At 41.7% G+C, this 16,095-nt stretch overlaps 1 protein-coding gene across 1 annotated transcript in view; it reads left to right on the top strand.

The window, feature by feature from the left end:
- Positions 1-12,922, top strand: part of LOC104273079 (thrombospondin type-1 domain-containing protein 7B-like) — a 37,549-nt gene extending 24,627 nt beyond the window's left edge. The window contains exons 9-15 of the mRNA XM_009868283.1: positions 3,550-3,709; positions 4,050-4,223; positions 4,313-4,408; positions 5,460-5,542; positions 6,283-6,475; positions 10,935-11,022; positions 12,841-12,922. Coding sequence (XP_009866585.1) covers positions 3,550-3,709; positions 4,050-4,223; positions 4,313-4,408; positions 5,460-5,542; positions 6,283-6,475; positions 10,935-11,022; positions 12,841-12,922 — 876 coding nt within the window. The remainder of the gene's footprint in view (positions 1-3,549; positions 3,710-4,049; positions 4,224-4,312; positions 4,409-5,459; positions 5,543-6,282; positions 6,476-10,934; positions 11,023-12,840) is intronic.
- The last annotated feature ends 3,173 nt before the right edge of the window (positions 12,923-16,095 follow it).

Genomic DNA, 16,095 nt, shown 5'->3' with positions numbered 1-16,095 from the left:
AACCCAGATATCATCCTGTGCTTTCAGTGAGATAGAGCCTTGCTTCTCTCCTAAAATTGCTGCAATGTAGTTTCTCTACCCTTTACTTTGTCTTGGAGATGAGCCATTTTATTCATCTTCAATTCTCTTTAATGAGGTGCTTAGGAATTAAATGCAGTTCATAAATACAGGGTGATTTATTCCTGTGCTTTACTGGCAAAGAAGCTTAAGCTTACTTTCTAAAGAGAGCTCTCAGAAGTCCTGTTTTCAAGGATGCTTTGTGAAATAAGGTAAATGCATCCTATGGTAAGACCAAAATGCGTGTTGTGAAAGTGTCCTTCTGTAATAATATAAATGGGACATTTAATAATAAGGCTAAAATATTTCTTCCTTGGATTATGAGATAACTGGGACTGCATTTCTTAACTGTAGAAGAGCTACTTTATGCTAAATTGACTTCATGTGAATAATTAGAGGTGTCTGCATGTTTAGGAATAGAGCCCACTAAGTGCTGCTGATTTTCACAGTATTGAAATCAGTGCATTGCTCTCCAGGTAATTACACATGTCACAGACACACTTCCAGCAGGCATGGGTCATCTCTGCTGCATTCAAAGGGATGCAGAACTTGGGAAATGGAGAATACACATCATGTTAAAGGCTTAGATTACATTAATATTTTTCCTACTGGAATTGAAGTGGTTTACCTTGATCAGCTTTTAAAAAAGTAAAAATTAGCACTGGCTGGCATTGTTCATAGTTTTTCCCTTAAAGGAATATAAGTGAAGTAGCTAGACATTACCAAGCACTAGGTGCCTAGCATTGATAAGACTAAGAACCCTCCCTTTCTAACATGTTTCACAAGCACTCCCTTAAATGTGATCACGCAGCATTTTCTCATTACAGAAAACCTATGAAAGCATTACCCAGTCAGCTCTTGGCTTAAAATAATCATGAACACCCATGAATCCTCAATAAAAGCTGAGGAGGGAATACTTTTAGTAAGGGTACATCTGGGCAAAACATCTAATTAGGAGTGTTGTTTATTGACTTACTGATATATGTGGGAAGTATTGAAGGGTGGCATGAGAGAAGGTTTGTGCAGATGCTGCCCTATGTTAGCGTGTTGGTCAATTCAAAAGATAGCTGCCTGAACACATTCCTTGTGTAAACCTTCTCCTTATTTTATGGGCGGGCATATTTTGGGGTGAAGGGGTCGGAGGTGAAGGCTGTGTGCAGATGCTCATGGAGGGGCTTGCACCTCCAGGCTGTGTTTAGGGAACCCAGGGTGAGTTCTACAAACTCCGTAGGGTCATCCTAGAATTTTTTGCGGCCAAATGGAGGGAATCCCCTCTGGAAGTCAGATCTCTGCATATTTACTGCGAGGAGCTTGCAACTCAAGAGGCAAACCCTGGTTCTGGGCAAACCTCAGATGATCACACCTTCCAAGGAAGATCATTTACAACACAGGTTTGATCCCTTGGGTTTTCAGTATGTGATCATTTCCTTGGCATTTCTTCTCTCATGAGCAGCTCTTCCTTGCTTCCTCCCTGTGCCATTGTTGCAGCAGAATTCCACTGGTTCCATGCCTATTAATTAGATCTTCAAATGCATAATTTTGGGGGCATGAATAATTTCTAAGATTATAAGGAATTTAATGCAGTGTTCCTGCATTGCTTATGACCTTGCTAAATATGCCAAAAACCATCTCCCTCTATAAATGACAGGATAACTTTATCTTTCAAGTATGTTTAATTGTTTGTAAAAACACACTGCTAGTCTTGAAAGAAAGCAAGCAAATGGAAGCCACTGTTAAAAAGCAAACCTTTAGCTTTGGAACTGTTTGAAAATCCACACTTTTTTATTCTAAACATTCTAAAACATGCATTTTCAGTATTGCATGATAGAAGAATGAAGAATGTTGCATGTGGACTTTCATAGTGGAGACCCTTGTACCAGAAAAAGTGCATTAGTTTCATCTATTTCTATTTATATCTTGGTATTCATATAACTATTTATATATTGATATGTATATAAATACTTATATGTTGTTTGTAGATGAATAAGTATCTTTTTTAAAAAACTTTTTCTGGCCTCTCTGGTCATTTATTCATTCCTTGAGCTGCTCTGAGATGAAAATACCCTGCAGTTTGATTAGTCGCCATTTCCCCTGGGAACTTCCTCCACATCGTCTTCTGTTTCCATGAGGCATTTTTGAGAGCTCTAACCCAATTGACAGCTACATGAGTTATTCACACACCATTAATCTCAGACCACAATAGAGGTTTCAGTGGTGAAACAAGTAATTTAGAACAGTAAGTTACATTCTGTCTGAACTGAAACATGGCGTTAAAAACTTGAAATCTGGCTGCATGTAGTAAATCGACACTAATGCCTCTGTAAGATGCTTTTGATTAGCAACTGCTCTAAATTTAGCTAGTTACGCTCTTATTTCCATTTTATTATGGGGCTGCAGCAGAAGGGATGGAGGAAGTGAAAAAGCTCCCAGGTGTGTGCAGGAGAGCCATTCTTGAGACTGCTGCTAGCAAACCCACTGCTGAGTGAATGCGCTCGGTAGGAGCTATTCTGTTCTGCAGGTGAAGTCCATTATTTTAAAAGAATCCCTTGGTTATATATAAGCAGTGTTTCATCCTTCTTCTTGAGTTCTATTTACTGAATTTTGTAAAGTGCCATTTCCTTGAGGCTTCAGGCACACATTCATAAAGCATCACACAGGTTTAAGGTGTGCACCTCAAACATCACTGCAGCTCTGTTTTTCAGGCAAGAATGAAACAAATTCCAGCATCTAGAAATAGCCTCGGTGCTTCAGCCCTTACAGCAGCCTCAGCCCTTGATCATCACTTCAGCCAAACAATGTTGATTTTCTGATAAGAGGAGTCTTCTTCAGCCAGTAGTTTGGTACTTTTGGCTAAGTACTTCAGACACGGGCTGACGAGCATGGAGTGGCTCAGATGGAGCCTCCTGTTGCTTGTTCCAATGGGGTTCAGTGCTAACGGGTGGTGACTGACTTTGGGTGGTGTTTTGGTAGGCTAGTGCACAATAACCCTTGCAGTCTCATTAAGCATGCAGGACGATTTTTGCTGTTGCGGGGTTTAAACCATGTAAGTGCTCCTGTTGGGCTGTGTCATCACAGGAGGTGAATAGAAATGTCCATTCCTTATGGGCAGGTTCTGCTCTTGGTCTCTTTAGAGAAGCCAGAAATTTCTATGTTCATGTGGCTGGGTACTAACAAAGAATCAGTAAATTCGTTAGCTTAGTAACAGGCATGAAGGGCCAACCCCAAAGAGAGTATTCATCTTCTGTAGTACCCACCTCTTCTCCAGCTTTGGGTACCGCACACTTTTTTGTGTGACTCTGCACCTGCCTCTGAGCTTCTGTAAGGATGTGTACAGAGGAGATCTCCACCTGTCTTCCCATAACTGGAGATACTATTGCATTCTGAAGATAAAATTTCTATCTTTGAAGGCTTTTAGATGGAATCAGGTGTGATTCTTCTGTCATCTGCTGATGTCAGTGATGCGTGTCTGTGTTCCCGTCTGTCATTTCTTAGGGTGGACATTGTGGAGACGGATTGCAAGTCCGCAACCTCACGTGTGTAGTGCATGATGCATCTGTTTCTGCTACATCCCGACCAGTAGAAAATGCATTATGTGGTGAGCTGCCGTTGAAAGAGAGTGTGCTGGAGTTACCATGCTCTGTGCCTTGTCCAGGTAAAGTCTTTGGAAGGTCATGGTGCATTTCTAAAATCTACGATAGCTGTTTGAGTTGGAGATGCTTCTGTATCTCTGAGTACTATCAGCCATCGTAGTAAGAATTTATACTTCAGCAGATCAGGTAAATGCTCGGTCTGCTATTTCTAGATCACCTGAAAAAAAATTCTGTGTTTTGAGAAAATTAGATTCCCCCTGAAGCAGGAAATCTGAGTATTGCATACTACTGGGAAATAAACTGGGGATATTTCACTATTAAAGCTGTTGCATGCTTAGGTTGTTCTTACCCTTTAAGGCTGATTCCTTTTGAAAAATTACGATTTGTTCTTTCAACGTACAGGTGACTGCCACCTGACAGAGTGGTCAGAGTGGAGCTCCTGTGAGCTCACCTGCATCAATGGCAGGAGCTTTGAGACAACAGGTCGCCAGTCCCGATCCCGAGCCTTTATCGTTCAGTCTTCTGAGAGCCAGGAGAGCTGCTCGGGCCAAGCGATGGAAACACGCCCTTGCTCAGGTAGCGTGGCCACAGTGCTGCTTCCTCCTGTTGGAGTGTTTATTCTGGTTTTGTTGCAAAGTGAAGACTAACTGGTATTGATATTGCAGGGGGCAAGTGTTACGACTACCTGTGGAGAACCAGCCTTTGGCGAGACAATGTGCGCACAGTGTGGTGTGAGCGCTCGGATGGAATAAATGTCACAGGTATATCTGCAAGTTGTCCTGCACAGCTATGAATGAAAAGTCTTCATCCAGGTTTTTCTTCTGCTGCATCAGTTGCTCAGAGGGCAGTTGGACAGCCTTCCTAACTCCTCCAGAATTTCCCTTCAGTTTTGTGTGTAGGAAAGACACCAGCCTTGCTGTCAGGTCGACATCACATATGTCGTTCCATGGGAGTATTTGGGTGAGTTACCATGACCGCTGGGTTGGTCATAGGAAGAAGTTAGTGTATATGTGCTAAAAGGGCTGCCTGGGCTGGCTTGCACAGCCATTAGTGCAACCTTCTGGTAACTGTGGAGAACAGAATAGAACATCACACGTGCAGTACAGAGCCCAGCTTTTGTACCTCTTTTTCTGTTGGACACACAGAAGCTCAGATTGCTCAAACTGTGACCTACAAATTCTGCCTGCATGATTGAAAAGGGAAATTCATGGTCAGCACTTTGAAGCTCCACGAGAGATTGGCAAAGGCAGTAGGGCTTGCACATCTCTAGGATCTCAACATGCCCAGGGTGAATGAGGAGAGAGTCCAACTGCAAATGCAGATGTTCTTATCTAGTTCTATTTATAATGACTAGTTAAGATAATAACAAAAGTTTTATGTGCAAAGGTTGCCGAGTAGTTAAGAACTCATTATCATCTTTTTATTCCTATAGAAGCACAGACTTCCCCAAGTGAGGATGGGCAAAGGCGTTGTGTGGATTATGTCTTCTTTTGTAGATAAGACATTAATGAGGACATAGAAAATCTGCATCTAATTCCCAATTCTGTCCCCAACTTCCTTTGTGGCCTCTGGCAAATTGCTTAAATCTGTATATCTCTGTTCTCCATTAACAAGATGGATATGATAATAATTCCCTGCCTTGTTAAGGCAAATTAATTAATGCAATGCCTACAGATATTATGCTAATGCACTCAATAGACTAGTATTTAACTATATAAAATAAGCAAGCAAGCACTTCTTACACTATGGTGAGCCAAGTCAAAAAACATTTTAAAACATGCTCTTAAAGTCATTCGGTATTTTCTTTTACAGGAGGGTGTTCTCTTCAGATGAAACCTGCAGAAGTTCAACACTGCAGCCCAGCGTGCAGGAAACCATTCTCCTACTGCACACAGGTAATTGTTCGCTGCAGATTACTGCTGGAGAAATTAACACTGCAAAATTTATTCAATTAGCTCCTGTATCTTAAATGCATTCCAGGACCTAGAAAATAGTTTAATGTGTCCGTGGTACCACCTCGAGGAAGTTTAGGGAATTTCAGTCTGAAGGGAAACCATAAACTTGCACAAACAAGTAATGGAGTAATTATGTGGTGTTACAAATTTGTTTTTGTTCTGTGGAGGGGTTTTGGAGCTTCTTGGTTTAATATTCATTGAATGCTATTGTACTGTCCTGTAGAAAACAGACTGTTTAAGACTTCTGTTAAAGAGGAGGTAAAAGGTAGCCCTGTGAAATACCAGAGTGGAAATAACATGGGGAGGGTTTGGATCTGAAGTGGGATTATTTCTTGCTTGCCTCTTCTCATGTCCGTCAAGGTCAGTGGAAAAATTTTTATTGACAAGAGAAGTTTGGTGAAGCCACAGATGCCGGTTACTAAGCCTAATAGGGTGAAAATGTTTGTATGTTGGGCTTCTCCATAATTACTGACTCTTTATCAACTAATTCCCAAAATATATTTTGGCTTTTTGAACTGAAATGGGTTTGCAGGCATTGGTTCCTAGCTTGTTTAATTTGGTGGTGGTGAAGTTGCGTGTGCAGGATACCCCTTGCAGTTTCTTCATAATTTCCTACAATTTGTGCTGTTCTGTGAGAGGATACTGTGTGGTTTAATACTGATTTCCCTTTTATCGCCTAGAGAGGAGTCTGTGGTTGTGAGCGAGGATACACAGAAATAATGAGATCAAATGGTTTCCTGGATTACTGCATGAAGGTACCAGGTTTAGAAGATAAGAAAGCTGATGTTAAGACCATTGCTGGGAAAAATAAACCTATCAACTCAAAAATGCATGACATTTTCAAAGGATGGTCTATTCAACCTTTTAATCCAGGTGAAAAACTTAAATATGAATGGAATAAATTGTCTTTACGATGTTTCTGTAGAAGAAAGGTACAAGCTTTATAGATCGTAACATCAGAGATTGTGTCTGGGAGCTGCAGAGCAGCTTCCCACTTTCTAACTCGTATGCCGTCTTTCATTCCTTTGTGCTCATACAGAGTGATCACAATCTCTTATGTTGAGAGATAGCAAAGACAGAATCAAGCAATAATATTTTTCAAAAGTATACTCGTGTGTGATTTGGGGGGGATGCTTAGGACTATCATCTGATAATGTTTCTACAAGTAACATGTTTGCACGAGGAGAGATATCGATCACCAGCGCTGCAGAAGATTCAGAGCAGAAAGTACTTAAGTTTTCATTAAAGAAAACATTGGTTATTTCTTGCCATATTTCAAAAGTATATATATATAAAAACAGCAACAAGGTGGAAAGTGTAAAGTGTAGAAGATAAGATGCTAAAAAACACTCCCCAAAAAGCAGGCAGGCTGCTATGCCTGAGGAGTGCATCTCAAGGGAATCTCTAACTCCCACACCATGGAATGCTTCCTCGTTGGAACTGTGGGAACTGGATGTGCCCAGACGGGTCCACAGAACTGGTGGTGCTGCTGTAATAGCTGATTAGCGTTTTGACTGTTATTTTGCAAGATTAATTTATTCAAGATAAATTTCTAAAATGCTAATAGGACTTTAAAAGTGGAGAGAAAGGTGTCAGGGGTGTCAGATTTTATTGAGACATGTTAGTTCCCCCCATATTCTAAAATATGTGCACTGGCAGTGCCGTCTTCCCCCTCCTCTGTTACCTGGCATCGCATTTGTTTCCTGTTAGTTTGTAATGAACACGAGTCTTTAGAAAACATGTAACGAAAGGTTCTGTTACGGCATTCAGGAAGCCATAATTCTGTCTGATATATGTGATCACACTTTGAATGTTACATTTCCATATTTGATTTGCATACAGTAGTTAACCTTTGCGTTGACAGTCTCCGAGCTCACAGAGCTCGGTCCAAAGTCTTTTCAAGTCGGTTGGTTTTCGATCAAACCCATCATCCAGAAGACCACGCACTTCACCAGCAGTTTGAGTCACAGGTTTGGGGTTAATTGCCTTTTTGTCAGCATCTATGACCTCTGTAGGCTGTCTTACTTAAGTGTATTTCTTCGACTGGTGCCTTTATGGGGTTAGAAAAAGGGAGAGAGGTGTAGGTGGATGCTGCAATCCTCTCTTTAAATCACTGCTTCAGGCTGCAGCCCTGAAAGCTTCTGGTGGGATTGACCTCAGTACTGCATCTGTGAGCCAGTTCTCCCCCAGGGACTACAAGACAGAAATAGGGACTAAGGAGCTTTTACAGAATATCGTGTCATTTAATTTTAGGGCAGAAATGTTATAGAAACAATACAAGGGAAAGAAACAAACGTGCTCAGTGTGTGCTCAGTGTATCACCAACTGCCTGGCATCCTGCAGGGAGGGAACTCTTCAGACCCTGGCTGAAGGCTAGTGCTCTTCATATCATTTCCCTTTGTCGAACTTCCCAACAAAATGTGTAATTACTCCCCTTAAACAGGCTCTCAGCCTTACTAGTCGGGGGGTTGCAATAATTGCTGCTCGCTGAGCCAGGAAACGGCTGTTACCTGCCAGTTACGTTCTTGATAGCAGTTCTGTGGTGAATGCTCCCCGTACAGTTGGCATTTGCCACCCTTCAGAACCATATTCCTTGACATTTGTGTACATCTAAGATCTTACATCTGTCAGTAAAAGTATACATGCCTTTCTCCAGTTAATTTGTGATTTCCCTTCTCGTTTACTGTTTGGAACACACATTTTATTATGATTTAATGAGGCTGATGTTTTCGTTCTTTTAAATGCTCTGCAGGAGTGCACAGAACTGATTTCGAATCAGGCTGTGTTTTACCTTTCTTTGCCACACTCTGGGAGGCCAGAGTTCAGGTACAGAAAATTTTTTTCAAATTGAGAGGCAATTTAAATAGCATTGTTTAAATTGTAGGATGACATGGTCTAATGCCTTTATGTTGGGGATGGAGAGCGTAGCTGCCTTCATAGCAGACATGGTGGGATGCCTTTTTGTGGCTGTGACAGTCCCTTTGCAGGACTGCTAAATGTTTCCTGGCCATCTCCAGTTGAGGGGGTGACAGATTTCATGCCCAGACTTCAGCAAGAAAAAAAACCAAACCAAAAACCCAGCTCAGACCTGAAAACTGGAGCTCTTCTCACAGGGGAGATAGACTGTACGTGTTTCAAGGAGAAGAAGAAATCTGTGAGAGGTACTTAGCCTTTCCACATGGCCTGGAAGAAAAAAGAGAAAGAACAGGATCTGATTAAGTAAATTTCCCTTTGAAAACTTTGTGTTCGAATGTAAAATGTAAAACAGGCTCAGTGATTGTCTGCAAAGTAACTTCCCACTAGCATGGCTGAATTCAAAACAGCCTCTGTCAAACCATGTCTGTGGACATGACACAGGTTCCTATCCCTGCCTCCAGTGTGTATCGGCAGCTCTGTTGATGTGAATCAGCTCAGGCTCCTGCTGCATGAAAGAATGTACTATTGTTGTTCCCCACAAGGAAAGTTTTATTGCCAGAAACAGAAATGTTATCTTCTAAAAATTCTTGTTATTAATGCAAAGCTTGTCATTAAGGACCTGTCCAAATAATGTGTTTTGAGGCTTTCTGTCAGAAGGAAGTGTTTCAACGCACTCAAGCTCACACGTGTGCGAAGAGGTTCCTGCAAGGGTCGCACAGTGTGTCTGCTGTTCTTGCAATTCAAACGGTCCTTACCTTGTCTTAAAGCCAGTTGTGTCTCCTGCTCCTGTGGCCCAACTAGAAAGCTCTTGCATAACATTATCCCTCTTATTCTCACAAAGTGTATTTTTGTTTTTATTCTAAGCCAAATTTATTCTCCTTTGTTGCCCAAGCCTTTCTCAGCCCTAAGTAGCTTGTTCACATGTGCTCACTGGTGTTTACCCCAATTAACCTCCAAGTGTTTGTGGAGAACAATCCCATTCCTTCTCAGTCCTCTTTTCTTTAGGCTAAACATCTCAGGTGTTATCTTCAGCTCAACATTGAACTGCTTTTGCCAGAGCAGCCGCTGGGGCTCCTGAGTGAATGTACTGCGGTTATCATAGAACTGTAGAAAGGTTGGGGTTGGAAGGGACCTTAAAGCCCATCTAGTTCCAATCCCCTTGCCATGGGCAGGGACACATCCCACTAGACCAGGTTGCTCAAAGCCCTGTCCAACCTGGCCTTGGACACTTCCAGGAAGGGAGTTTCCACAGCTTCTCTGGGCAACCTGTTCCAGTGCCTTGCCATCCTCATAGAAAAGAATTTCTTCCTTCTATCTATATCTATTCTCTTTCAATTTGAAACCATTACCCCTTGTCCTACCACTATGAGCCTTCTTGTAGTCTCCCTTTAAGTTCTGGAAGACCTCTATAAGGTCTCCCTGGAGCCTTCTCTTCTCCAGGCTGAACCACCCTGACTCTCTCTGCTCACTGTAATGTCACATGTCCCTGTCCTCCCTTTAATCCTGACTCATAAGCCCTTGGTCAGCTCCTCATCCATCCTCAAGCAGAGCTCCACATGCTCCTTCTGGTCTCTCTAGAGCCTCTTATCGCCACTCCTAGGACTCTGTAGTCCTGCTTGATGCTCCCCAGACTGCTGCTGGCTGTATCACTTGATGGCCACATGAAGTAGCAGCAGTGGATGATAGTCAGTGGGCTGTACAAGACTTGGTAGTCTCATTCTTCCTGCAGACCCTTTCTGTTGCAAACTTTCATTCTTCTGCATTATTGACCCTCCTCCATTCTGTATGTGCCGGTGGGGGAATTTTGGGCTCTTTGGCCTTGAGTCTACTGCAGACTGCATTTGGAACCAGCTATGTGACTCCTTCTCAGCCTCCCTGATGCTATGCAGCCTTCCCACCACCTCCTGCAGCTTAGCCACCTGCTGGAGAACCTCTTCCACCTGGGCACAGCTTTGGGTCTACCACTTGTCCCTGCCCCAGGAGAAAGATTGGGGCATTCGTGTCCCTGCACCTTTCCACCGGCGGGAGCCTGGCTGAGTTGTTTCTCATGCTGCACCATAAGCCCAGGCTGGGTGTAACAAACACCCAGGGGGCTGGTTATAAAATAGTGCTGCTTGGGAAAACTGAGACAAAGAGTTGATTTTCAGTTTTCAATGAGGAAAATCTACATGCCTTACTAAAGTTAAGATTTTGTCTTTAAAACTTATTGATTTTTACAGGAATCTTTTTTCCTATCAAAAATGTGGGGTCTGTGGATTAATCCCAGACTGTCCTTGCTGTGTTTCCCACCGGTACTGTTACTAATTTTACTTGTATACTTTCTCTTTACTTAATCTCTTAAGAATTTGTGTATTGTAGAACAAAGTTTTTTATTCACCCCTTTTCTCCCTCTGTCTTTTTCCTGCTCTTCCAACAGATGGCAAACTGAAGATGTGGGTATATGGAGTATCAGCTGGTGGGTTCCTTATCATAGTTTTCCTGATTTTTACATCCTTCCTGATGTGGTGAGTGTGGTGTCTATTTTGTCCTTAAGTAAAAGCTAGTTTGCTTTTATTTAAATGATATTAAATATATCACAACACTGTGTTGCAGAGATTTAATCCTCAAGGCTTTAGGAAAGGATGGAGCTTGGTTTATTTAACAGTCCCTACCTCAGAGTAATTTAGAACTCTCAAAATTGTAAATGTTAATGGCTGTAACTGTGAAGAAGTATGGTGGCCATGCAAGGAAAGAATTCTTTTTGGTTATCAGTTGTTCCTTGAATTTATTCAGACCTATGATGGGATTAGAAGGGGCTTTTTTACTGTATTCTTTTAAAAAAAGATAAGGTAAAACTGAAAAAAGGCAAAGAGGCTGATTGGACTGAGGAGCTGGCCTCTGCTCAAGGAAGGACTAAATAGAAATAGGGGCATTCAGTTGGAAAATGGTGTTTGATGTGTGAATACAATAGAGATCTATGAAATCATGAATGGAGTAGAAAAGGGCACTAGGGAATTTTTATTTCCCACAATGTAAGAAGTAGGAGGCATCTGATGAAATGATCGTTTAAAATAAACAAAATATTTTATTTTTCACATAGTGCATTATTACCTTGCGAGCTTACTGCTGCCAGGGACTGTGCATGCCAGGAAGATAAATGGATCCAGAGATGGCATAACAGTTCACGGGAGATTGGGTCTCTTGGTGTTAATTGTGGTTCTTCTGGATGTACGCTCAAGCTCAGGCAATCCCTAAATAGATTTTTGCAGTGAATACATCAGGTGGAAACGTGTCCTGTGTCTAAAGCTACTGTTACCAACCACAGTTAGAGATAGGGTACCAGGTCTACCCAAGCCCTGGTCTACAGAGCATCACTGGTTGTGGGCTTCACTGGTGGGGGTGATACGTGCCCTCCTCCAAAGCAGCCATCACCTCAGGCAGGAGTGGTAAGTCTCACTTGACAGAGCTGATGGTGTGTGCTCTCTGACTGGGGTGTTTGGAAAGGCTCTGCTATTGCTATGTCTTAGAGGATAGGAAGGGATCAGTGGGCAGAGTCCATGTGTGCTGCAACACCCACAGCTGTACCTGAGGACCACGGAGCTGGCCAGGACTTTAGAAATAATAACAGTGCGGGTGCCCACACCCCTGTCAGATCAGGGCAGACAGCTAGAGAGTCACAACCATGACCTGACAGCATCATTACCTGGTTTCACCCAAAATCACTTTATTCTTTCTGACTGTCTTAGTCTTTCTGTCTCTATCTTCAATTAAAAGCTTGAATAACAGCGTTTGGATGCTGCTTAGGAGTTGCAGCTTCCTTATTTTCCAAGCTGTGTTGCTGCCATTTTTCTATGGCCCCACACCAGAACTTACAGAGGATTTTTAACGTAACACTACATAGTTCTCCATCACTTGAAGGCTGGTGAGGAAGTGTATTTCTCAATAATAATTATTGTTGCTTCAGTACTGTGCCAAAGAAAAAATGAGAGTATCCCACACCTAGACAGCTCATGTTTCAATTTTTCTGCAAGGTGTTCCTTGTTTTGTCAGCCGTGAGCCGACACGGGAGACAAATATGCTTTATTTCCTCTCCAGATGGCGAGCACGGTGGGGTGCCCGTTTTCAGCGGGCTGTGTCCGTACCACACACCTCAGAGCACTCAGGCAGGTCCATGTAGATTTTCTTGGAAGTGGTCACTGTATCTCGGTATCATCTAGTAGCAAAATTAAATAGTCAGTGGGGGAAGCTGACTTTTTTTTGTTGAAGTTTGGGTTTTGACGATGTTTCTGAGCATATTGCAGCTTATGATTTTGTCCCCTGAGATATTTTTCTTTCTCTTGCAGCAAAAAAACAAAGCAGCATCAAAGCACTCCTCCGCAGCAGAAGCCTCTAACCTTAGCTTACGATGGAGACATTGACATGTAATATAAAAAAAAAAAAAAAAATCCAAATGTAGACATCGACTGCCTTAACTGCTTTCTTTTTTGGAACTCTCAGACTTTCTCAGTTTTTTGAGGAATCTCCTGATGTGTAATATACTAGGCAGGACAGAAGTATTGCAAGCTTAAATTTTTGCCACCTCTTTATTAAAAAAAAATACATTAAAAAAATGGAGTCAAAGATTTGGATCTTGTGAAACTTTTCTGAAGAGGCCAGAAGATGCATCTCTTCCTTTTGAGCAATGGGAATTTAAACTAAATTTTAAAAAAAGAAAAGGAGAATCTACAGACATCAAATGGAATTAGTGGGAAAAAAAAAAAAGGCATGACAATCCTGAGGAAAATGTCACATTTACTGTAAATGACAAGTTTGACACAGCATCATTATGCACTATATTAGTGCAGGTTCTTTATTCTTCACATATTTCAACAATGAGTTTTCTAGTGTTTACATTTCGTTCAAAGACTTTAAAACCAGATCATGTATTTTGAGAAATACAAGGAAGAATGAGTTGAAGTATCTGAAGTTACCAGGTTTTTTAAAGTTTCTTCCTTCTTATCCTGTTTTCTAGTCTGGAATATGATTTTTGTTTCATTTCCACCTACAGGACAGAATAAGGATTGTTATGAAAAAGCATAGGCGGTTTCTTAACCAAGACTATTTTTTAAAGAGTTGAGTAGATAGGTGTTTTGATGAATGGCTAGAAGATTAGATTGTTTAAAAAGTATTTTAAATTAAATTAAACCATGTAGATACATTATGACCTGTTTAAATTGATATTCATTTTAATTAATACAAACTCTGCTTTTGTATTTAAATTTTCTTATCTGAAATATTTATAAATTCTTTTTTTGAATTTAATTACCTGACCTCATTTAATATACATCAAACACAAATGCAGTTTGTAGAAGGTCTTGCTTTTTTAAATGTTTCAAAACCACCGAGAAGTTACATGTAAACATCTGGAAACATTTGAAGAGGGTAAGTGTTTATAATAGTGTTTGTTGCAAGTAAGAAAGTGCCATCTTGTGGTATTGACTTGTATTTATAAGCAAATAAAATGCTAAAGAGAGTGAGAAAATTGCTTCTGATGTGTTGAATTAAATGTATGTAAACAACATTCATTATTAGTCTTTTACTGTGTCTGAAATTGGACTTGGGTTTCAAACAGTTCTGGCATATTTTGTGCTGGGGTGATTAGTGACAGAAATACCATAGACAAGTACAAGTTGAGAGGATAATTGCAGATCTGGAGAGTGCTTGGTCTTATTTTTAGCCCAGTTGTTGTTGTTATTTTTATTCCAATCATTAGAAAGAAGAGCAAAAAAGAATTGTTACCAGCCTAGCACCTCTGGGGTCCTTCTTGACCAGCAGTCACTTCATAGCAGATCATCACAAGAGAAGGGTGTTACTCGGGCTGAAGACAGGGCTCGCCTTGTTCTGCTGCTTTCACAGCTTTGTAAAGCGGTTTGAATGTTACGGTGTCATTGAAGAAATGACGGTATTATAGATAGGTTTCCTTCTCCAAATCAGAATCACACCAGTCCAGTGTTTCTCTCACAGCATTGAGTTGAGATGATATTGTGTTGTCAAAGCAAGGTCAGGAATTGCTTTCCTCTTCCCACATTAAAAAAAAAAAGGCTGATGGAATTGTGAGGGGAAGCTGTCTCACTTATATCTGGCACGACTTGCTACCTTAGAGCTATATCTTTTCTTAAGGCACAGAAAGCAGGATCTGTAACAGATTAGGGGGGCTAAATCTTTTTTTAACAGTGCCCTGTACTGAACCTTTGAGTAACATGTACAGAATAGAGTTACAATCTAGTGCTAGTAGGAAGAATACTGGCAGATCTTAATGTATTTTGTCTGTGGTATATGATGTGGGGAGAATGGTACTCTCTGAATAAAAGGAACAATTCAATTAAGCATGCTGTTCTAAAAGGCATGGTGGGAAAGTTGATGTAATAATAACAAAAAAAGAAAGCAGCAACGTGTGGTCATTGCTCTCAACAACAGGGTAAACTATTGTCCAAGCTGTGATGTCCAGCGCAGAGATGGAGCTGCCGGGGGGAGAGAACTTGCTTCACGTTCAAGGAAAGGTGTTTATCTTGATCTGGGGTTGTGCTTCAGTTCATGCAGTCTGTGCCCTGTTTCCTGCTGTGGGACCTTCTGGCCAGAGCCCCACCGGGTCTCCAAAGGGACCAGCCGTGGCTGGGGCTGGGGGCTGCTGGGGGAACTGGGGCTGTGCAGGGTGCCGGCATGCGGGGCTGAGAGACAACATCTGCTGCAGAGCTGTCGTAGCTCAGTAAAGCCCTTTAGGGAATGAAGGCACCTATTTGACTCGATAAAATAAAACGGAGGGGAAGGCTTGTGAGGCTGCTGTTAGAGACACTGCTGCGTCTGCCAGTGCACATGTGAATCCCGTGTCTGCTCATGGTCCAGCTTGGACAGCACGATGATGCAAATGTCACGATGTAATTGCATTTATTTGGTAATTTGGGATTGAATTAAGCTGTGAAATTGAACCGAGGAGCTGGTGGCCCTGCAGGGTCCCTGAGGCTGAGAATGCAGCATAATGAAGGAAAAAAAAAAAAAAAAAGAAGGAATCGATTGTTTGGACAGATACCAAGATTATTGCTGCTTGTAAGCATCCTGGATATCCTGCTGGGAGGGATGCCAAGCCTCCCATGGGAGTACTGAGCATCAATTCTTACCTTTCAGAGTCCAAAATAAGTAATGATATGGAAGAGAGATTACTCCTAGTTCTTGCCTAGTTGGAATCTCTAAACTTTATGCTGAAGTAGCTGGTGCTGGCCCCTGCCAAGGACCGGAGAGAGATCTTGGTCCTGTTCAGGAAGGTAACTCCTATACCCCCAGCTAGGGCATCCCTTTAAGGCACATATGATTGTGAGTAAATGCATCTGAGGGTGAAGAGTTTGCCAGATGCCTTGGCAATCTGTGTTGGTAGTTAATAACCAGATAATTGCAGAGTCTGCGTTTTGTCATCTTTCTTTTCAGCACTGTTGATTTCAATGTCCACTGCCGGGTGTCTCCTACTTCGGTGTTACAGCTGTAAAACGGGCAACTGTTCTGTTTTGGGGTTGGTTTATTTTAGATCTGTGACATTTTCTCTCTTCCATTCAAAGACTCTCTAACAC

Source organism: Apaloderma vittatum, unplaced genomic scaffold (genome assembly GCF_000703405.1).
Source record: "Apaloderma vittatum isolate BGI_N311 unplaced genomic scaffold, ASM70340v1 scaffold9164, whole genome shotgun sequence".
Taxonomy (NCBI): Eukaryota; Metazoa; Chordata; class Aves; order Trogoniformes; family Trogonidae; genus Apaloderma; species Apaloderma vittatum.
The sequence above is the reverse complement of the archived record's forward strand: the minus strand, read 5'-3'. Positions and strand labels throughout refer to the sequence as shown.